Source organism: Neophocaena asiaeorientalis, unplaced genomic scaffold (genome assembly GCF_003031525.2).
Source record: "Neophocaena asiaeorientalis asiaeorientalis breed wild unplaced genomic scaffold, Neophocaena_asiaeorientalis_V1.1 scaffold116, whole genome shotgun sequence".
Taxonomy (NCBI): Eukaryota; Metazoa; Chordata; class Mammalia; order Artiodactyla; family Phocoenidae; genus Neophocaena; species Neophocaena asiaeorientalis.
The window spans coordinates 12,314,983-12,339,106 of record NW_020174561.1 but is presented as its reverse complement, the minus strand read 5'-3'; the positions used below and the strand labels follow the sequence as shown (position 1 = coordinate 12,339,106).

Sequence of the window (24,124 nt, the reverse complement as noted above, 5' to 3'; positions counted from 1 at the left end):
AATGGAAATAAAAACAAAAATAAATAAATTGGACCTAATGAAACTTCAGAGCTTTTGCACAGCAAAGGAAACCATAAACAAGACGTAAAGACAACCCTCAGAATGGGAGAAAATATTTGCAAACGAATCAACGGACAAAGGATTAATCTCCAATATATATAAACGGCTCAATATTAATAAAACAAACACCCCAGTCCGAAAATGGATAGAAGACCTAAATAGACATTTCTCCAAAGAACACATACAGATGGCCAAGAAGCACATGAAAAGCTGCTTCATCGACAGATGAATGGATAAAGAAGATGTGGTACATACATACAATGGAATATTACTCAGCCATAAAACGGAATGAAATTGGGTCATTTGTTGAGACGTGGATGGACCTAGAGAGTGTCATACAGAGGGAAGGAAGTCAGAAAGAGAAATATTAATATACAAATATTAATATACAAATATTGTATATTAATGCGTATATGTGGAATCTAGAAAAATGGTACAGATGAACCAGTTTGCAGGGCAGAAATAGAGACACAGATGTAGAGAACAAACGTATGGACACCAAGGGGGGAAAGTGGCTGGGGGGTGGGGGTGGGGGTGTGATGAATTGGGCAATTGGGATTGACATGTATGCACTGATGTGTATAAAATGGATAACCAATAAGAACCTGCAGTGTAAAAAAATAAATTTTAAATATTTTTTTAAAATTAAGGCTCAAAAAAAAGATGGGGAATTCTGGTTCTGACACTTTTCTAAAGCAAATGGAAATTGTTTTTTGCTCTGAAATTTGAATTTTAATCCAAACCCATTGGCCACGAAAAGCATAATTGATAATAATGCACCATTTTATGTATTGGACAGAAACAAGCATATTCTGAATTATATTGGAAATCTCTGCTTTAGGATAGAATTTTTGCCTGTTCTAACTAATCCTTAGCATATTAAAAGAAAATTCCCCTTGAGAAACAAGTGGAATAAGGGTGTGTGAAGATTGGCTCTGAGAGGTCGCCATGGTTTGCTACACATGTTTTACAACTAGCTACAGGCAAAGGCACCCTTTGAGTCTTTCAGTCTTCTCTTGAAATCACTCAGTCGTTAATTCCTAGAGCAAACGCTGCTTCAGGGCCCAGCCCAATCCTACAGGGGGTGGACTTCAGTGTTAACTCTAAGAAATATTGAGCTACTGCAGAAAGCTGTGGAAGCAATTTAATAGCACTTCCTTCTGGGGCTCTTTTAAACTAATAGTCAAGAGCTTGGGACTAGCAGAACATTGTGTATAGCTGGAGGTGTTTATCTTTTAGAGGAGACTTCAAAGAAACTGCTCACTCAAATTCTGCTGTCACTTTTAGAAAAGTTTGATACTTCATTCCCTGGGCATCAAGTAGTGTGACTGTGAAAACTGAAATTATCCGTTGGGACCAGCTGTCTCTAGATGAGTGTGCTAGATTGTACTGCCCACAGAGTGCCCAGATTTCATGTGGGATGAATCATGACTTGAGAGAAGTGCTTCAAGAGAATGTAAAGGCTTCAGTAACATATAAAATGAAAATTAAATCATTTTAGGGTAATATCGTTAGAAGTTTTTGGTTTGGTTTTAACTAGGAGCATTTGAGTACCTGATACGTGCCAGGTACTGTCTTTGGTATTTAAATTAAGTCTTTTACTCTTAACCACAGCCTTATGACACAGCTTTTGTCATTATCCTCATTTATAGATTAGGCAACTACAGCACAGAGAAGTTCAGTAATTTTCCCAGGGTCACATAGCTGGAGCTTTCTGCATCAGTTTCCTTCAATTTTTCCTCAGTTTTTACAATTGAAATAATAGTAGTACCTACCTCTTATACTTTGGGTTGGGTTTTTTGGTCAATTAATGGTGATAAATTCATAATGATCTCCACACACACACACACACACTTTTGCCTATTGTCTTTTACACCAAACTAGAAAGTGAACCAAGGTCAAGGTAAAACTAACTTTAATCAGCTCCTTAAGGGCTCTAACCCACAACCTTAGCCATCTTAGCTATATGCTTTCCCATTGAGGCCAACAATAAGATTTGTTTTTTCTTTTTTGGCCACGCTGCGCGGGTTGCATGATCTTAGTTCTCCGACCAGGGATTGAACCCAGGGCCCCGGCAGTGGAAGTTCAGAGTCCTAACCACTGGACCACCAGGGAATTCCCACTTTGTTTTTTAAAAAGCTAAAAAAGAGAAAAAGAAAAGAAATGAGAGACGTTCATTGTTTATTCCTCTGAGGGAAAGGGCTGACATAAGTATGTGGATGTGGGCAAAAGATTGAATTGTTGTGTTAGTAACTGGTGTCTGCACATCCATTTCTCACATCCTCTTCCCTTCAGAAGCAATTTCATTGGCTGCATACATTCTACAAATGTTTGAGTAACTTCTAGGTACCAAACCCTGGTGGAACAGAAAGAAAAATATGACAGAACAGGTGGTTGATTTAAGCCACTACTTTCAAGGAATTTAGAGGTTGGTATGAGAACCAGACATGTAAACACATTAATTTCAGCACTTTGTAATGGTGTGTACAGAGTTAATGTTTCAACCTCTCCTGTAGCAGATCTATATAGTCATTGAGTCATGCATCCACAGTGTCTCACTTCCAAGGAGAATTTTCAGACCAGCAGTAATGGAAGCATCCAGGATATTCCTGGCAAGATACGCTCTGAGAGTCATAAAAGGTGGGAGAGCCATAAAAGGTGTCCAGATCCCTAGTTGGGACATGAGGCTGTTTTTGGTCTCTTCTCAGCTCAGCAAATTGATAGATTCCTTTTTCTTTCTTGGGTGAAATAATTTCCATGTTTAATTACTCATATCAGTTTTTTAATATTAACAGACTTGCAAATAAGTATATTAAAGGTCTTTTGCATGGTCTAGATTATCTACTTAGAGTTCTTGCTTTATTTTCTCACAAACAGAAGGGTTCAGTGGAGAGTGGAGAAAGGTAAGGGGACGAGGTCCCAGGCAGTTTCACATTCAAATACCCCTGCCTCAGAGGGCAGCAGACTGCTTAACATCATCACTGAGGCTTCACCTACATATTCCTAAAGTGCTCACATTTCAAGCCCTAAATTTTTCTAAAGGGAACTATTTTTACAGTGATATTATCATTTTGACTTAATTTTTTTTATTTTTAAAATACACAAAGCCATTTGTAACAAAAGTAGGCTCTTAACCTGTTTTTCAGTTTTGTTATAGTTCTCTCTACTGCAGTTATTAATATTTACATTTAAAACACTGTCTCTGTTTCTGGTGGATTTCTTGTGTAAGCACGTGTTAAGTTTTTTCCATGTTTTTTTGCACCCTGTCATTGATCATAAGCCAGCTGATGCAAAGGTTTGAGGAAGTGTTCTGAACATCTTTACTGGCATGCCTTCCAAACTTTGTTTTTCTTATATTCTTTTCTTTCCTAACATGATTCATTAGCAGGCACAGTGTCTTAATTAGAGGCTAAATTTTTTTTCTCTTTGGGTCTTATTCCTGTAATAAGTCATATATTTAACTGTACCAAGGCAGAGCACTCTAGGAAAGTCTCAGCCGCTGTCACATGCAAATCACTTGTTTCCTATTCTAATGAACACAGAGTTCCATTTTTCTCTCAAATGGTAAATGGTTAGTGCTGTATTGCCTAGATAAATCCCCGTGTTGTACTTAATACTGAGAAAGCTGCAAAGTAATGCTTTGACTTTGGAAGTTTGACAGTGAAAGATATTTTTCATCATTTTGGGCTCAAAACATTTATTGATAAGTAACATTTGCCTGTATTGTTGAGAATGATAGTACCCCAAATGGCCCATCAGGGTATTAGTCCAAGTCCAGAGAGACATAAAAGATTTAATTCATCACCAAAAATTCCATCTAACAAGGATCCTGTTGGCAATGGTGAGGCCATTCTTGATGTTCATAATGATGCTTAGACACTTCATGACTACTCTGGGAAGTACATTATAGAGTCCAAATTAACTATCTCTAATGACGTTATGGTAAATCTGCATGTCTGAGTTTATGCGTCATTTAGCTGATAGGTGATGACAGCTTCAAAACCTCTCATTAAGTTGATGAATGATAGCTTTTCTCTAAATCATAATGGCTCTTGTAGTTCTTTGTTTTTAGTTAAATGAATACCTTTTTAGAAAAAAAAAATGTTCATGAGGTGAATTCTGGTAATGTTTTTCCAAAAGAAGGATATCTGTATTATATCAGGTGAGGTTGGACTTGACAGTTGCCATAGTTTAACTGCTTGAAAAAGTGCCCACTAGTATTTCTACATCCTTCTTTAATGCACTGTCTGCTTTTGCATGGCATGGTGGGAAGATTGTGTGGAGAGAAAAGAAAGGACAAGAGAAAGAAAGAAAGGACTCAAGGGATAAAAGAGACATGGTTGGGCCAAAAGAAATCATTCCTTCTCATCACTACATAAAGTTTTGCTGAAACTATGACTAAATTTTCCAGACATAGCCCTAAAAGGGTGGAACTCCTCCATGAACTGTAAGAGAGAAAAGAGATTTGAGTAGATATTTGAGTACCTACTGTTACCTGGTACCATGTACCATGTGCTTTTTATACATTAACTATCTAACCACATTACGAAACCTTTTGAGGTAGGATCTAAATTGACATCATATTTTTTAGATGTTTTCAGTTAAAATTCAATTCAAAAAAATACTTCTAGTAACCACTGTGTGCCCGGCTCTGGAAATGTAACAACGAACAAAGGCCATGTCCAAACAGACATTCTAGTGGAAAAGACAGAGAGCAAATAAGAAAACAAATAGATACACAAAATGATTTCAGGGTGTGATCAATGCTTTGAAGAAAAATAAAACATCCTAGAGGAATAAAAAGTAACTTGAAGGAGGGGTGTTTTAGACAGAGTAGTCAGAAAAAGAGGTAGTAGCGTTTAAGCAGAGACCAGGATGACGGAGCCATGTTAGGATATGTGAGGGAGCAGTGTTTCAGGCAGACGATGCGACAAGTACAGAAGTAGCTGGGTGGAAGTCAGCTTGCTGTGTTCAAGCAATAGCAAAAGAGCAGTCTGGCTGGAGCCAGCTGAGCAAGAGAAAAAGTGGTGGGACATAGTGATGGAGAGGGAGCCAGGGCAGAACATGGAGGCCTTATAAGCCATGGTAAGGCCTCTGAATTTTGTTCTGAGTGTGTGAGAAGCCCTGGGAGGGGTCATACAAACAGGGAGGTACCCTTTAGAAAGCTCACTGTGGCTGCTGTCGGGGAAATAGACTGTAGGGGACCTCAAATAGAAACAGAGTCCAGCTAGGAGGATGTTTCAGAGTCTCTGTCAAAAGATATTAGTGGGGTTTTGTTTGTTTGTTTGTTTTTTTGCGGTACAGAGGCCTCTCGCTGTTGTGGCCTCTCCCGTTGCAGAGCACAGGCTCCGGACGCACAGGCTCAGCGGCCATGGCTCACAGGCCCAGCCGCTCCGCGGCATGTGGGATCTTCCCGGACCGGGGCACAAACCCGTGTCCCCTGCATCAGCAGGCGGACTCTCAACCACTGCGCCACCAGGGAAGCCCATTAGTGGTGTTTTGAAAAGATCCCCAAGAGATTCTTATGTGGATCCAGGGTTGAGAAATGCTGATTAACATTTAAGAGAAAAGAACTTCACTGAAAGCTTATTACTGCTTCTTCAAAAAGAAAAACATATGAAAATATTATTAAACATTTTTGCATATTTTTAAAATGTTTGATTTAGGATATATCCCAAATCCTAACCATTTAGGATATATCCTAAATCCTAAAATTTGATTATCATTTCTTATCCGTGAAATAACAGCTTTAATATATTCTGCTTGTATTATTTTAAAACCATTTCCATTTGGGTTCTGTCTTGTTTTGTTTTTGAGTTCTGTGTCTACTTTCTCCTTTTGCCTCTTCCTCCTTCACCCCTCCTTTTTATCTCTAATCCCTCTGTTCTTCCTACAAAGGAACTTGGAAAATCCTGGGAAGAAGTTCAACTAGAAGATGATCGGGAGTTGCTGGATCATCAGGAAGAGTAAGACTTACTATTGATGCTACTTAATTACAGTGGTTTAAGAGAAGGAAAACAGTTCCTTAGTTTGATTTAAAATTACCATTCTGAAAAGACAGAGTCAAAAGAAAGAGAACCCTCTCTCTAAGCCATGCATCATTTCATGTAATATAGCAAAAACTTGAATTCAAAATAACTTCTCATACCAGTCAGAATGGCCATCATCAAAAAGTCTGCAAATAATAAATGCTGGAGAAGGTGTGAAGAAAAGAGAACCCTCCTACAGTTTTGATGGGCATGTAACTTGGTGCAGCCACTGTGGAGAACAGTATAGAGGTTCCTTAAAAAACTAAAAATAGAGTTAGCATATGATCCAACGATCACCCTCCTGGGCATATATCTGGAAAAGACGAAAACTCTAATTTAAAAAGATAAATGGGACTTCCCTGGTGGTCCAGTGCTTAAGATTCCTGGTCAGGGAAGTTCCACGTGCCGTGAGGTGTGGACAAAAACAAAACAGAAAAAGAAAAGATACATGCATCCCAATGTTCATAGCAGCGCTGTTTACAGTAGCCAAGACATGGAAGCAACCTAAATGTCCATGGACAGTTGAATGGAAAAACTGTTTGTGGTATACAAACAATGGAATATTACTCAGCCAAAAAAAAAAGAATGATATAATATCATTTGCAGCAATATAGATGGACCTAGAGATTATCGTACTAAGTAAAGTTAGTCAGACAGAGAAAGACAAATAACATATGATACCACTTGTATGTGGAATCTAATAAAATGATACAAATGAACTTACTTAGGAAACAGAAATAGACTCACAGACATAAAAAACAAATTTATGTTTACCAAAGGGGGAAGGGGGTAAATTAGGGGTTCAGCATTAACAGATACACAGTCCTATATATAAAATTGATAAACAACAAGGTCGTACTGTATAACACAGGGAATTCTATTCAGTATCTTGTAATAACCTATAATGGAAAAGAATCTGATAAAGAATGTATATAAATATATATGTATATAAAAGAATATGTATATAAATATATATGTATATAAAAAGATTTTATACATATGTATATAAAAAACTGAATCACTTTGCTGTACACCTGGAACTAACACATTTTAAATCAACTATACTTCAATAAAAAATAATAATCATAATACCAAAATAACTTGGACATAAGAATCACTAAAGCAACTGTTATTCCAACCAAATACTGTTTTGCTACTAAAGCTATTCATTGAACACACAGGTAGTATATAAGTCAGAGAAAAATATATTCCAAAGTGCTTTGCTTATTAGTCCATTGGTCCCTAGACCTTAAAGTGATATGATCTTTGAACTCTCTCTCCATGCTGCTTGCCATTGGAGTAGTGAATATAACTCAATGGAGGTTAACCTTGTTCTGTGTTCATCCCGTTGATGACTAACGTAAAACAGTCACAGCTTCTTTGTTTGAAATTATAAGCTTGAGAAGTATTCTTTTCAACCTAAAAGGATTCCCTGTTATTCATTCTCTTTTCATTCAAAGCTGTTCAGCCTTTTGTCTCTCCCAGGATTTTGGTTCTCCTGGTTTAGGAATGACAAGAAGTTGACAGTATCTCAAAAAATAAATGCAATGAGGGGAGAAAATGGTAAAAAGGGCCCTGTATGCCTTTTGATTTCTCTATTTGCCATCAGATTTAACACTTGCCCCATTTAAAATGATCAGTATTTCCCACATGATAGATAAAGGTTTGCCTTTTTAAAATACGCCATTTATCATGCAGAAACACACTCCCAGCACTGCACCTCACAGCATGTGCACTTAGTGGTCATGGTTAATGAGAGAGAGCTTACATTTCCTGATATATCTTCTCCGCAAATTAAAGCTGGTTTTCTCAGAAAGACATTGCACTGATCTCGTAGTGAAATAGCTGCTCAGAGAGGCAAATGTAAGAAAATGGAGCAGCACCTGTTTGGTATTTATATTAATTTCATGGTGCTACTTTGAATTTCAAAAACTGTATCAAAAAGTCATAATATGATATGACAGTCTTTACAGAAATGTCAGAGTTGAAAGAGAATGGCAGGGTTTCCTAGGGAGCAGAAAGTAATACCAAGTCACTGTGCAGGACGCCCTCTTAATGAAGAGAATCTCCATGTTTGCTCTTTTCTTTCTAACACAGTGACTGGTCTGATTGGGAAGAACACCCTCTCTCTGCTGTCTGCCTATTTTGTGAAAAGCAAGCAGAAACAATTGAGAAATTATGTGTCCACATGGAGGTGAGACACTTTTATTCATTTGAATTTTGTTTCGTTGTTCCAACAGGGAGAAGCTGATGATAACTGCAGCCTCATCATCTTACACCTTTAGTTTCTCAATTATTTTCCCCTTCCTAAAAGTGCTATAAGCAAAACAGAAGAGACAGGGCAGGTCCATGGAGGAGAACTAGAACTCAGGGCAGTTAAGTACAACTGACTGGACCTGGGTGAACTGTTAGTTTGGGATTTCACAGACCACTGATGCCATCCCACCTCTGAGATGCTTATGAGATAGTTCTGGCCTAGACTGTGGGATCTGCAACCACGATGAACAATACCCAGGATATGGACAGGTTCTGAGTCTTTTTCCAGTGCTTCCCATGCTGGTGAACAAGGAGAGCAGAAAGAGAAAAAGATGCCGTTTACAGAGCCCTTGGGGGAAATGGGGGTGGGGGAGCCATGGAGGTGGAGAGGGCACAGGGTGTGGTCTTGCAGCTCCTTCAGTTAAAAGGATTTAGAGAGAAGAAATTTGAGGACATTTCCAGTTTGCGCTTTCCTTTCTGGAGGCCATCTTTATGTTATATTGGGAGTAGAGAGTTGAGTATAACAGAAAAATATTACTGTATTATTCTGATGTGCCCTCCCTCCCCTCCCGCCACTCAGCTCTGTCATAGTGGAGCAGACTCTCCTTTTTCACCCATGTTCATTCCATTCTCATTCATAAAAACAAGGACCTGAAAGGTGTTCAAAAGGCTATGGGTATTTACTGAAGTCAAAACAGAGTCATTTTGTCTGAAACAGGTTGCCACTAGTATGTGTGTATAGTTTCCAGTGTTTAAATGTAACTCATAATATCCTAGTATCTTTGAATTGGAAGGAGCCTTGGTCCCCCTATCCTGTGTAAGAATTCCCTTTGCAGTATCCTTGACTGGTGTCCTCAACCTCTGCTCAGTTACTTTCAGTGATAACATATCATGGAATTCTTAATTATCCTGACTGTGATGCTACACTGAATACCTTCACGGGGAGTTAGGCGGTCTTTATTCTCTGTGAGCTTATAAGTTGAAGCATTTACCCAGATGGGCGATTGCAGGGATGGAACAGAATAAAAATAAGTCTATGCATCATGAAAATCAAGACATGCAATTTGTGGGAAGGTATGAGTGAAGAGAAACTTGCAGATTTAAACACTGTATTTGACAGCATAAAACGAAGAGCAGAATTTTTTAAATTACCTATCTGCTTGTGGAGCATAATTCTAGTCCAGACACACAGTACAGTAGGGCCACATCTTACCTAGCGACTGAGGACACTTCTGTCAGACTGCAGAATGCATACAGAGTAAATTTGTAAAGACTGGAGATACAAGCTGTGAACAATTAAATGTTTTAACTGATTGACATGACTTGTTTGGACTGTGCTTTATAAAGCAGTTGGATGTGGGGGGAAGCAGTTAGATTTCGAAGACTTCAAAAGCAGATGATGAACCGAGACTGAGTTTCTACAGTGTTCAAACTCCTGTGAATAAGCTGTCTGTTTATAACTTCAGCCTGAAAGATTAAATAATTTATATGCTCACAGATATATTCGTTCCTTTTTTTAGGATGCACATGAATTTGATCTCCTCAAAATAAAGTCAGAACTTGGTGAGTTTGATTCGGAAGTTGTTTTCCATGATGCTGCATTTTTTTATACACCATCCCGTAAACGATGCCTGCGTTGCACAGTTGTGATTGGAGAGTGCACAGCCAAAATGTGTCTCTCCACAGATGGTCTCAACAGAACTGCCTGAAACCGTGATTCACAACCATTTTGAACTATAATATTCACATATGGTTTTGATTTCATACAGTCTTTCTTCTTTTCTACATATATGATTGCTTCAAATAAAGTACAGGTTAATGGTTAATATCATAATGTGGTGGGGACTAGTGGAAAAAACGTGGATTTTGAAGTCACACTAGAGTTCATATTCCAGCTCTAGCACTTACTGGGTGTGTGACGTTGGGCCTCGGGTCAGCAGAATGTTACAGAGAGTGGATAGAGTATGTAAAACACTACTGCGCTGCTTGGTAGTGTAGCTAGATTATTTATTATAGATGGACCCAATTGGATCACTATGATAGAAAGATTAGGGTCATGAAGACATAAAGTACTGACTTGCTAATGTATCCAAGACCATAAAAAGCTCACTTCCCACACCTCAACTCACCGACTACTTTCCTAGACTCTTGGACATGTTACTTTACTTTACCACTCTTATGGCATGTGTATATGTTATATATGTAATAGATTAATAGTCAAGAACATGGGCTGTGGAGCCAACAGCCTGGTGTCAAATCCTGGCTCTACACCTACAGGCTGTGCAATTCTGGACAGTTTCCTAATGTATAATGTGGATACGGTAACACCACCTATGTGATAGGGTATTGCGAGGATTAAACGTATTAATGCATGGAAAGTGATTAGAACAGTGCCTAGCACATAAGCCCTATATAAGTATTGGCTGTTATTATTTGATATCTATTAATATGCTTTAAAACTGCACTGCCTCTTCAGGTTGGTTAATAAAGAGAAGCGGTTCTTTTAAAAAATTATAAAAATGCAAAAATGGGTCTGACCAGTTGTCTGATGATTCTGTGTACTGTCATTTTCAGGACTGAACTTCTATGAACAAGTGAAACTAGTCAATTTCATTCGGCGGCAAATTCACCAATGTAGATGTTATGGCTGCCATGAGAAGTTCAAGTCCAAAGCAGACTTAAGGACTCACATGGAAGAAGCTAAACATACTTCACTGCTTCCTGAAAGACAGACATGGGATCAACCACAGTGAGTACTGCTCAACCAGACATACATTTCTTTGCTGCTTCTCCATTATTTCATCCCTTTATTTAATTCCTCTTTAGAAAATCCCAGATTTATGAGAGGCAAGGTCAGCCCTGGATTGACCTGAGACCCTGTTCCTATAATTCTCATTCAGGTCGAAACCTTTAGATTTCAGAACTAACTACAAAGTGTGTCCAGAGAAGGAACCAGAGTAAAAATTCTTTAGATATTTTAATGTTTGATAATTTATAATGAAGGAAATAGTGATGATTAGGTTGGGGGAGGGAAAAAAAAACCTCACAAGCAGAAGCAGTTGTTTTTATCAGATACAACTGATAAAAGGAGCAGTGTATGAAAGAGTAACTGTATTTGAACTTGTTAACCTTAGGGAAGAACTGGGCCCTTTGAGTAGAAATGAGAGAGATGTCATTTTTAGCTTTATCGAGAAGGTATTATTTAATAGCTAGAGTTGCCTGATAGTGGGGTAGGCTGCCTTTTAAGATAGTGAGTGTCTTGTTATGGTAGATATCAAGCTAAGGCTGAATTGCCAACTAGCAAGGATACTAGTAAGACTGATTTCAGCCAGTAAAGGTCAAAGTAAAAGTAATTCAGGAGTTCTCTCCCTTACAGCCTTTGCAAAATGCAGTTGAAATTGTTGGCAAGGAAACCTAGCAAAATTATAGTGATGTGTACATTCAGCTGCCTAGAAATTTTCTGGATAATGTATAGTTTTGGTTATTCAGTATATCTGTGGTTGTTTTCAGGTATTATTTTCCAACCTATGAAAATGACACTCTGCTATGTACCCTGTCTGACAGTGAAAGTGACCTGACAGCTCAGGAACAAAATGGAAATATCGCCATCATTAGTGAAGATACATCTAAACTGCATGCTTTGAAACAAAGCAGTATTTTGAACCAGTTGCTACTACATGAGTCCTTGAAAAACTAGAAGAAACTGCCACAGAAGCAATGTTTCATGTTTTCTCCAATGAGACAGATGCAAAAGAATACTTTAAATTTGAACATCAGCAAAGGATTAGTCTTTGGTAAAATATATATATATTTTTTAAATTGGCTGTCTTGGGTCTTCGTTGCGGTGCGCGGGCTTCTCATTGCAGTGGCTTCCCTTGTTGCGGAGCACGGGCTCTAGGCTCGCAGGCTTCAGTAGTTGTGGCTCATGGGCTCTAGAGCGTGGGCTCAGTAGTTGTGGCACACGGTCCTAGTTGCTCTGCAGCACGTGGGATCTTCCCGGACCAGGGATTGAACCCGTGTCCCCTGCTTTGGCAGGCGGATTCTTAGCCGCTGCATCACCAGGGAAGTCCAAAATAAACTTCTAAAAAACTAATTTTTTTCCCAAAAATAAAGTAGAAACTAAATAAAATGAAAACTTTTTATATATGAGCTCTGAAGTTTTGTTATGTAATCATTGTAAATGATCTCATTTCATTAGACTCATTTTTATCTATAATAAGGAAGACGTGCCAATCACAAAGAAGTGAAATGTTCAAATTATTTATAAACCTAATTTCAACCAGTAGTTTCAGTCTCTTCCCCACAAGCTTTCGTCATCCAGCAAGTCACAAAATTTGACAGACGTGTGCTTTCTGTACTACATTGGGTCAGCTGTGAATGTAGTGACCAAAAGAGGAGCCACAGAAGAGAGGAACAGTGGTCAAAGTCCTGGATGATGCACAAATCGGACACTATTTCAGAAAAATCAAAATCTGACTATGTTATTATTATTGCTTTCCACCTGGAGTTATTAAACTCCCTAGAAATGGACATCAAGACAAATAACTTCACTTTCCCCTACAATGTATATACGGCTAACAGATGAATACCATTTTTTTAAAAACAACCACAATACCATTATGACATCTAACAAAATTAACAATAACTTCCTAATATCATATGTTTTCAGTTTTCCTTAGTTGTCTCAAAAATGTCTTTTTACAACATTACCAGTTACAGGACAAATATTGTATGCCTCCTGATAAGATGCAATGAGGAAGACAAAACATCACTTTTCAGGGTTCTTCCCCAAAATGTATAATGTGAATATACTGAAGAAACATCAACTAAACCCAAGTGAGGGACAGTCTACAAATAATTGGCCTTTACTCTTCAAACAATCAAGGTCATGAAAAACAAAGACTGAAGTAACTGTACCAAATTAAAGAAGACTAGAGAGGTATCACATTGTGTGATCCTGGATTGGATCCTGGACCAAGAAAATATGGTTTTCTTCTGCTGTAAAAGATATTAGTGGGACAATTAGCAAAATTTGAGTAAGGTCTGTAGTAAATGTTATGGTATTCATATTAATTTCCAGATTTCAGCAATTGCAGTGTAGTATGTGTAAGAATGTTCTTGTCTTTAGAAAATACACACTGAAGTTGTTAAGGGAAAAGGAGCACTTTGTTGGCAATAAAAAACTAATATGGGGAATTCCCTGGCAGTCCAGTGGTTAGGATTCCGGGCTTCCACTGTAAGGACCCTGGCTTTTTTTTTTTTTGGCTGCAGTGGATCTTTGTTGCTGTGCATGGGCTTTCTCTAGTTGTGGCGAGCGGAGGGCTACTCTTTGTTGTGGTGTGCAGGCTTCTCATTGTGGTGTCTACTCTTGTTGCAGAGCACGGGCTCTAGGCTCACAGGCTTCAGTAGTTGTGGCACATGGGCTCAGTAGTTGTGGCTTGCAGGCTCTAGAGTGCAGGCTCAGTAGTTGTGGCATATGGGCTTAGTTGCTCCACGGCATGGGAGATCTTCCCGGAGCAGTACACACACACACACACACACACACACACACACCCCTAATATGGGTATGTATATATAGAGAGAATGATAAAGTAGATGCAATAAGATGTTAACATTTGGGGAAATCTAAGTGAAGGGTATGTGGGAATTCTTTGTACTATGGCAACTTTTCTATAAGTAAAAATAGATTTTTAAAAACTTTTCAAGATGTCTTTTTACTTGGTTTGCTTAAATCAGGATTCTAGTGAGATACATACTTTGCATTTGGTTGGTGTGGTCCTTAAGGGTCTTATGTATAACAGTTTATGCTCCCTTTCATTTTAACTGCCACTTACTTGTTAAAGAGATTAGGTCATCTTTCTCACTTTCTGAATTTGGATAGCGTATCCTCTTTGTGTCATTTAACATGTTCCTCTATCACCAGTTTTTCCTGCAAACTGGTATATCTAGAAGCTCCATTAAAAATTTGTGTTCAAAAAAATTTTTACAAAAATAATTCATAAGAGATGTGTGCTTTCTCTCACATCACATCAGGCACATGATATCTGATGTGCCACTTATAGAGATGTCACAATTGATCAGTGCATCCAGGTGCTGTCAGTCTGGTGCATCATTATAAAGTTTCCCATCAAACCATTTTAATATCCACTGGTTTATGTTATCTAGAATTTTTTTTAGGGCTTGCAAAATGGTGATCTTCTAATTCTATGATTTCTTTACAAATGCGTACTTTACACAGCATGTGTACTAGAGAGCACTGGAGTCTGAAGTTCTAGTTTTCAACTGTTAATGCAAGCCTGTATAGGCAGTGCACCAAGACTAATCTTGAAGTCATGTGGTACAGCCTGTCCAGAATCTCAAGAGTAATCTCCCACCATGTGATCCACAATTGACTGGATTTGTAAATTATATGAGCTGTGGCCAACGCTTTAGAATCCAAGCCTCAAGCTGTGCAGACACCCATACAATGCTTTTCATTGAAAACCAGCAAACAATAAATGGGAGCCTTTATTTAATGAAAAACCTACCGTTGTTTCAAAACCAAAGATCAAGAAGGAAGTTAGTCCTGTGCCTAGAAACTTGTGTCTCTAGGAATCAGATTTGTTCAGAAAATCAAGGAATATCTGGGGTGTTTCTAGAATGTGCTTCAGTCTTAGAACAGGACCAGTGACAGGATGAGAACAAAATAAATGAAGAGTAATTAAGTTTGAGAAGGAGAAAGCATTTTTGGAGATAAAGTTGAGATTTTAGAGAACAGATCCAACAGATATTAAAGGAAAAGTGAAATTGAAGATAAAAGGGACAGGATACTGTACTTGGAGTTTCATTCATTTAAGAGGTTTTTTTCTTAGGTTGGTAGATATTTGGGGGGGATCATCTGGAACATAAGGACAGAAATAATAACTTAGTTCCAAAGAAATTGAACAAGAGTATAAGCAAAGTCTCAGCAAACTGTACTGACTGTCCCAGAGGGAGCGCGGATACAGGCCACTACTGGCAAAGTGCTCTCTTAGAGCCACGCAGAGACTCCTTGGGAAGAACCACTGGTGGATTGCACCTTAAAGACTGGGACAGTGGTGCCAAGTGTACCTGAAAGTCTGGACCATTTGAGAGGGGAATAGCAGTCAAATGCAAGTAGACTGTTCGGGGGGTATTGAATGAGTGTCCAGATGTCGCTGTGATTGTAGGTAAGGACGTGAGTGCTGTCTGTGCCCAGAGTGGGCACACCTGAGAAATTCTGAGCATTAAGACTCTAAAGGAGGGCAGCAAGAAAGATGAAGCATAATAGAAGAGAGTGAGCAGGGCAGTGATAAATGGAATCCAACCCTGGATTGGCTGTCAGCCCAGTCAGAAAATACGTGCTGATTATCTCACTCGGAAGAGTGAGAGTGCTCAAGATTTTTTTTGGACAGTAGTTGCCTTTGACAGACCAGAACCTAGTGACTTATCTCTCAGAACAGAAGACCCCGTTAGACAAAATCTAGATGAGAAAGGTAACATTATCTGGGCCAGAAAGGAGAGAAAGTTTAAGAAAAAAAAAGAAGGAAGGAAGCATCAGCTCCTACAAATACTGTTAGGCCTATATGTGTTAGGGAAGGAAAGGGAACAACTTAAATAAATTATACTGTGACAAACTCAGCTGTTCCTCCCAGAAAGGTGTAGAGGGAAATCAAGCCCTAGGACATATCCACTATTGCTGGAAAAGGCAGAGCCGAGAGAAGTACTGCTGGAGGCTGGGCCAATCAAAAGCAGGAGAAGGTGGTGTGCTGAGGAGGGCTCTCCAGAAGTATGTGTCCTCACCAGGGCAATTAGTCTGGTAGTCCAGTTGCCCCCAGTATTTATATATGTCTTTAATAATAATAAGTTTAGTTGGGTATATGGCTGCCTAAAATGAAGACTACATTTCTCAGCCTCTCCGGTAGTTCAGGGTATAGGCATACCTTGTTTTATTGGCACTTTGCTGTATTGCATTTTTCAGATGCTGTGTTTTTTACAAACTGAAGTTTCGTGGCAACCCGGCGTCAAGCAAGTTTATCCGCGCCGTTTCTCCACCAGCATTTGCTCACTTCGTGTCCCTCACATTTTGGTAATTCTCACAGTATTTCAAACTTTTTCATTATTACTATATATGTTATGGTGATCTGTGATCATTGATCTTTGATGTTACTATTGTCATTGTTTTGGGGTGCCATGAGCACCCGAAACCAGCCCATCTCTGTCCCTCTCTTCAGGCCTCCCTATTCCCTAAAACACAACAATATTGAACTTAGGCCAGTGAAGAGCCCTACAATGGCCTCTGAGTGTTCAAGTGAAAGGAAGAGTCACACATTTGTCGCTTTAAGTCAAAAGCTAGAAATGATTAAGCTTAATGAGGAAGGCATGTTGGAAGGTGAGAGAGACCAAAAGCTAGACCTCTTATACCAAACAGTCAAGTTGTGACTGCAAAGGGATAGTTCTTCAAGGAAATTAAAAGTGCTACTCCAGTGAACACATGCATAATAAAGCAAAACAACCTTATTGCTGTTGTGGAGAAAGTTTTAATGGTCTGGATAGCAGATCAAATAAGCCACAACATTCCTTTAAGCCAAAGCCTGATCCACAGCAAGGCCCTAACTCTCTTCCCTTAGGAAGCTGCAGGAGAAAAGTTTGAAGCTAGCAGAAGTTGGTTCATGAAGTTTAAGGAAAGAAGCCATCTTCATAACATAAAAGTACAAGGTGAAGCAGCAACTGGTAATAAAGAAGCTGCAGCAAGTTATCCAGGAGATCTAGCTAAAATAATTTATGAAGGTGGCTATACCAAACAACAGATTTTCAATGTAGACAAAGCAGCCTTCTATTGGAAGAAGATGCCATCTAGGACTTTCATAGAAGTTAATGCCTGGCTTCAAAGCTCCAAAGGACAGGCCGACTTCCTGTTAGGGCTTAATGCAGCAGGTGACTTTAAGTTGAAGCCATTGCTCATTTACCATTCCCAAAATTTTAGGGCCCTTAAGAATTATGCTAAGTCTGAGCTTCTCTGGTGGCTCAGTGGTTAAGAATCTGCCTGCCAATGCAGGGGACACGGCTTCAAGCCCTGGTCCAGGAAGATCGCACATGCCGCAGAGCGGCTAGGCCCGTGAGCCACAACTACTGAAGTCCGCACACCTAGGGCCTGTGCTCTGCAACAAGAGAAGCCACCTCAATGAGAAGCCCGCACACCGCAACGAAGAGTAGCCCCTGCTTGCCGTAACTAGTGAAAGCCCACATGCAGCAACAAAGACCCAATGCAGCCAAAAATAAATAAACTTATTTTAAAAAATAATTATGCTAAGTCTACTCTGCCTGTGCTCTGTAAATGGAACAACAAAGCCTGGATGACAGCACATCTGTTTACAACATGGTTTACTGAGTATTTTAAGCCCACTGTTTAGATCTGCTCAGAAAAACAGATTCCTTTCAAAATATTACTGTTGGGCTTCCCTGGTGGCGCAGTGGTTGAGAGTCCGCCTGCTGATGCAGGGGACACGGGTTCATGCCCCGGTCCGGGAAGATCCCACATGCTGCAGAGCGGCTAGGCCCGTGAGCCATGGCCGCTGAGCCTGCTCATCTGTTTGTTGACAGTGCACCTGTTCACCCAATATCTCTGATGGAGATGTGCAATCAGATTAATGTTGTTTTCATGCCTGCTAATACAACATCCATTCTGCAGCCCATGGATCAAAGAGTCATTTCAACTTTTAAGTCTTCTTATTAAGAAATACACTTTCTAAGGCTATAGCAGTCATAGATGGTGATTCTAATAATGTATCTGGGCAAAGCCAATTGAAAACCTTCTGGAAAGGATTCAGCATTCTAGACACCACTAAGAATATTTGTGATTTACGGGAAGAGGTCAAAATATCAGCATTAACAGGAGACTGAAAGAAGTTGATTCCAGTCCTCAAGGATGAGTTTGAGGAGTTCGGGACTTCAGCGGAGGAAGTAACTGCAGATGTGATGGAAATAGCAAGACAACTACAACTAGAAGTGGAGCCTGAAGATGTGACTGAATTGCCATAATCTCATATAAACCTTGAATGGATGCAGAGTTACTTCTTAAGGATGAGCGATGAAAGTGGTTTCTTGAGATGGAGTCTACTCCTGGTGAAGATGCTGTGAAGATGGTTGAAATGACAACAAAGGATTTAGATTACATAAACTTAGTTCATAAAACAGCAAGGTTGATAAAGGAGTTAGAATATTACATAAACTTAGTTCATAAAGCAGCAGCAGGGTTTGAGAGGATTGACTCCAATTTTCTTTTTAATAAATTTATTTATTTATGGCTGCGTTGGGCCTTGGTTGCTGCACGCATGCTTTCTCTAATTGTGAGCAGGGACTACCCTTTGTTGTGGTGCGTGGGCTTCTCATTGCGGTGGCTTCTCTTGGTGCAGAGCACGGGCTCTAGGCGTGTGGGCTTCAGTAGTTGTGGCATATGGGCTCAGTAGTTGTGGCTTGCAGGCTCTAGAGCGCAGGCTCAGTAGTTGTGGTGCACGGGCTTAGTTTCTCCGCGACATGTGGGATCTTCCCAGACCAGGGCTCGAACCCAGCTCCCCTGCCTTGGCAGGCGGATTCTTAACCACTGCGCCAGGGCAACCACTGCGCCCTGACTCCAATTTTGAAAGAAGTTCTGTGGATAAAATGCTATCGAACAGCATGCATGCTGCAGAGAAATCATTCATAAAAGGAAGAGTCAATCAATGAGTCAAACTTCATTGTTGTCTTATTTTAAGAAACTGCCATGGCCACCCCAGCCTTCAGCAGCCACCCTGACCAGGTAGCACCATCAACATCAAGGCAAGACCCTCCACCTGCAGAAAGATTACAGTTCACTGAAGGCTCAGATGATGGTTAGCATGTTTTAGCAATAAAGTGTTTTTTAATTAAGGTATGTACATTGTTTTTTTAGATATAACACTATTGCACACTTAATACACTACAGTATAGTGTAAGCATCACTTTTATATGCACTGGGAAATCAAAAAGTTTGTGTGACTTGCTTTGTTGAGATACTTGCTTTGTTGCAGGAGTCTGGAACCAAGCCTGCAGTATCTCCAAGGTATGCCTGAACTCGTGTGTCTTCTTTAAGAAACGACACAAGCACCATTTGCTTTACTTACATCCTTTCCTACCTTATTTCGCTTAGGATGTAGATGTTCTGCATATGAGACAATGAGGTCCAAGCCACGCATGGTGGGGCAACAGTGTCAATGGAATCTGGATCCCTGACACTATGGAAGGGTACACCAGCACTGGAATGCTGACCTAGACATTTATGTGAGCAGAATAAACTTCAACCTTCCCCCTGTTATTTTGGATTTTCTGTCATTCATATCCAAAACTAATCATAACACACCTAGAGATTCAAGCTGCGGAAATGTCAACAACAGCTTTAGTTCAGGAATCTGCTGAAAACAAATGAGGAAATGAAGGAGAAACTCACCTTGCATGGCAGGCTTCACATGCCCTAGCAATTTCACAACAAAAGGCAACAGCAGGAGCCACTGTGTCATTATTTAGAGCCCAGGTTCCATGGATCAGGGAATGTTGGAGACAGGGGGCTCAATGGGGAAATGGAAGTTAAGAGGCATTTAATATTCAAGCTGGGAGAGGGACTTCCCTGATGGCACAGTGGCTAAGACTCCATGCTCCCTATGCAGGGGTCTGGGTTCAATCCCTGGTCCCTAAGAGTTCACATGCTGCAACTAAGGAGCCCTGGAGCCATAACTAAGACCCAGCATAACCAGCATAAATAAATAAATTAATTTTTTTTAAAAAGGTTCAAGGTGGGAGAGAAAGACCTCAAAACAGACTAATGACTGGGCCTGCCATCACTGCTATTTCTAAACTTCGCAAGAGTGTAAAAATCTTTTGGGGAAGAAAATTCTCTTCTGCCCTCTTAGGTTCTCTGGCTGGGTCTGCAAAATAATCTGACAACAGACATATTAATATGAGAAAAGACATACAAATTTCTTTGGTGTTAAAAGGTTTACATGATGTGGGGTCTTCCTAGAAAGAGAGAACACTTACAAAGAAACAGCTAAACTTAGAGGCCTTTATAGCATTTGAACATAAGAGGTTACATTTAAAAAGAAGTGTCAAGACAAATGGAAAGGACTTCGAGCTTCTAGGGGCAGCAAATTGTAGGAAGGCAAATATATAGGAAATTAATGGTAGATAAGGCCTAGTTGGTAAGGTTTTGTTTGTGTAGACTCTCGCGGGGCCATCTGTCTCCTGTATCACTGGAAGTTGTTACTCCCTTCCCATGGACAGTGGTGGGGTGGGGTGGCAGTGGGGAGACACCTTCACAAGGGGAATTTGTGATCTTACTTTCCAGAAGATAGGGGACAGCAGAGAGCTCATCCTGTGCCTGCTTTTTCTGAGTTGCCTTCAGCTCAAAATAGTCCTTATGCCAGAGTGGCCTATATTGGGATGGTGTATTCTGACCTCCTACAGTTGCATATGTCACCCTGAGAGAAATATATGTTGATTCTTCCCATAGGAATGATAAAACATGTTGCCAACGTTAACTTCTTGAGGGAGCTTCCTCCTAGTTGAGTTTGTTTACGGATCAAGGATTTCAGATAACTTACACAGCATCGTGGTGAAGCCCAAATCAAGATTTCACAGTCTGTTTTATGGAAAGTGCAAGGTTCTGGGAGCACCACTTTGTCTTGATAATTACTTGAAAATCTTGGTATTGGTTTTTTTTCTGTTGTTTAATTTTGTTGGTGTCGAGTGCTTTGATGATACTCTTTAAAAAGTGAGGTGTAACAGAAATTTGGTGTTTAACTTCTGAGACTCTGAAAAAACCACACTAGTGGTTCTAGTGAGACCCTGTCCAGGCTGCTGAAAGAACCACAGTGCTCTTCAGGTATGAAGAACCCCTCTGGTTCAGAACCAGCGGAATCAGAAATTGGGAAGGATGAGTTTTAGACGTTAATGCCTTTTAACTTTAACTCAAGCAGACAAGAGAATCTAATCTTAGAACTTTAATTTCTCCCTGGGAAATTCACAATGGTAGAGGGGTTATTTTTAAATTGGGGACATCAGTATTTTACTGGAATGTTTTTTATTGAAGCATCTTTACAGTGTCATATAATCTCTTTGCAGAACCTCTGATAGACTGTTCTAAACAACATGGTTAGATGTAATTTAGAATGAAGAGTGAACGGGGAGCTTTCAGCTGGAGTTCAGCGTGGCCTGTAATTACTTCAGTCGATAAATTGCCTTCTGAGGGCAATAGCTACCCTCTTCACCACCAGGCTCAGGAGAACACACAAAGGAAGAGTAGTTGGCATTTGGGCGGGAGGGGTCGGGGGTGTGCTCATGGTGAGGGCTGCACTGTCATCCTAGATTGTTGATCTTCTCCTGCAGGGGAGACAGGCACACTCTCAGTTGGCCTGTAGTTTAATGGTTAAGCCCAAGGAGCTAAGAGAACACAAACCTGGAGAATATGGGAAAAGGGGAACTCCTTTCCCCTAGCATCTTGTTTCCATGAGAAAGGAATCCATTACAATAACATTCTGGGTTTCTTTCTGGCCCCTCTCATTCCTAAAAGGGAGGAATGGCAGAACAGGAGCTTGGCATGTGTGGCTCAGCCCCTTCCTCCTTTTTCTCTTTGGGATCTGTCTCTGCATACAGAACACATCCTGTTCTGCTCCTACTTTCTGCAAACTTTAGACTGGCAGGCTCTGCCAGGGCAGTTGGAGGCCTTCAGTTGTCCAACACTCTCTACGACTGTGTGGGTAAGTCTGCCTGACTTTGGGGTTCAGTGTTAGAAAGCTCACTTGCCCACAGCTACAAGCCACGTTCTCCAGTATCATCTTTATTAGCAATAATGGTGATATTTAATCTCCGTCTGCTTGACTCGTGTTTCAGCTGGCCCTTCTATAAGATATATGGTCTCTCAGGGTATGGTGGGTGTGGCCAGAATTACTTGGAGACCACCTCTCAGAGAGTTACCGCTAAATACACTAAGTCCCAGCAATCAGGACGCAAAATAGACTTAGTTCCATCCAGGGCTAAGGCTGGGCGATAAAGCCAGAGAATTCTAGCATGTCATCGGTGAGCTAGCTGCACATATACTTTTTGAAAGACCATTAGGACTAGGGTCTTAGGTTGAGTTCCACCAGAAACAGACTTTAAGATAAGAATTTGAGGGCAGGTCTTTCGTTTGAGAGGTAAACCCAGGAAATACCAGTTCAGGAAGTGAGGAAGTAAAACATAAAATGGAACACAAAACTGTGCGTTAATGAAATTACTACTATGGGAACGCGGCTTAGCTTACTGAGGACCTCTGGGAGACTGCATAGGACACTTCTTAGAGTTGTGCCACACCTACCAGCACCACCAAGGGGCAAAAGGCTGGGATATTTATCCACCAACTCCACTGGCCATGGGTTGAGGACTGCTCTCAGGGGCATAAATTCCCTGGCACTTCAGCCTGCCTTGCACATTGGTCTAGTGTCCTCAGGAGGCTGGAGAAGTCCCTCATACAAAGACTGAGGAAGCGGTAATGCAAAAGGGCCCCGACGGTCACTGCTACAATTGCAGGTGCTGCATTATCACAAAAGTAGAAGTTTTATGGAGACCTTAGCAGTCTTCACAACGTTTCCATGTATCATCTCACTTGACCTTCAAAACAATGTTGTGACGTATCTAGTCAGGAACTTGGATCCTAATCAGGGGTAAAGAGAGGACGAGAACACTGATGATCAGAGAGATGGGGCAAAGCACAACGGAGTAATATATGACAAAATAATATATGGAAACTTAAAATGAGACCAAGCCAAGTCCCGGACTTCTTCAGTGAATGGAGAAATAGCGGTTCTTTTTGAGAGGATGGAGTCGAACTTGAATGAGAACAAGAGTGAATTCTTTAATGTAAGTGCTTTGCTGAATTCATATGCAGAATTGACATACCAGTCCACTTCCATCAAGGGCATCAAATTGCAGGTATTGTTTGCTTAGGCTGCAAAAATAGTCACCCTATATCCTTGAAGTTTAATTCAACTATTTCTGTAAGCTTTAGATGATGGATAGCTAAAGGGTTAAACCAGAAGCTGCCGTTGAACTCTCATGCCTTATAATTGATATTTTGAAAAGCTAAAGCACATTCAATTCCTGAGGATAGCAATTTGCAAGATTGAATGGCATTGGAGCATGCTAATTCAAACTGGAAACGTTCAACTAAGTTAATATTAATCTCAGAGTATTCTAAGATTCAAGTGAAGATGTGTCCTTTGGTCCTTGTAAAATTAGACTACAAAAAACAGATTTTTGAGGATATTCTCAGTCACTTGGATACACAGTGAGCAGTAAATAAAACTCTTGTAAAACCATAGATTCTGATTTTGGTGTTTTCATCATCTGGAAAACATTACAAGAACAAAATAATATGCTGTGGTAAATTGTAAAAAGTGGGGGGAAAATTTAAGGAGGAAGAGAAAGTGAAAGGCAAACTAAAAAAAATAAAAATTATTAATCTCTTACTCTCACAAAAGGCAGCCCACTTTAACACTTCCATCGCTGACTACAAAGATGAAGTCCAAAACCTGGTATTTGAGATCCCGCAGAGTCGGGCCGAAACTACCTCCTCCAACACCCCATCCATCACGAAGTCCAGTCAATTCTATCTCCAAAATGCATCTCAGTTTCTACCAGCGTCATCTCAGGACTGAACTACTGCAACAGTCTCCTAACTGGTCGCCCTCCTTCCTTGCTGGCTCCTTCAACCTGTCCTCCTCAGAGCAGCTTTA

The 24,124-nt window shown here is 40.1% G+C and overlaps 1 protein-coding gene across 3 annotated transcripts in view; it reads left to right on the top strand.

The window, feature by feature from the left end:
• ZNF277 (zinc finger protein 277) overlaps positions 1-12,209 on the top strand; it is a 112,692-nt gene extending 100,483 nt beyond the window's left edge. For 2 of the 3 annotated variants that reach the window (XM_024757833.1, XM_024757835.1), the window contains exons 8-12: positions 5,959-6,026; positions 8,187-8,283; positions 9,866-9,908; positions 10,920-11,094; positions 11,856-12,209. In XM_024757833.1, the coding sequence (XP_024613601.1) occupies positions 5,959-6,026; positions 8,187-8,283; positions 9,866-9,908; positions 10,920-11,094; positions 11,856-12,042 (570 nt within the window). In that variant the 3' untranslated portion in view covers positions 12,043-12,209. The remainder of the gene's footprint in view (positions 1-5,958; positions 6,027-8,186; positions 8,284-9,865; positions 9,909-10,919; positions 11,095-11,855) is intronic. The other variant, XM_024757834.1, reaches the window with a different exon arrangement.
• The last annotated feature ends 11,915 nt before the right edge of the window (positions 12,210-24,124 follow it).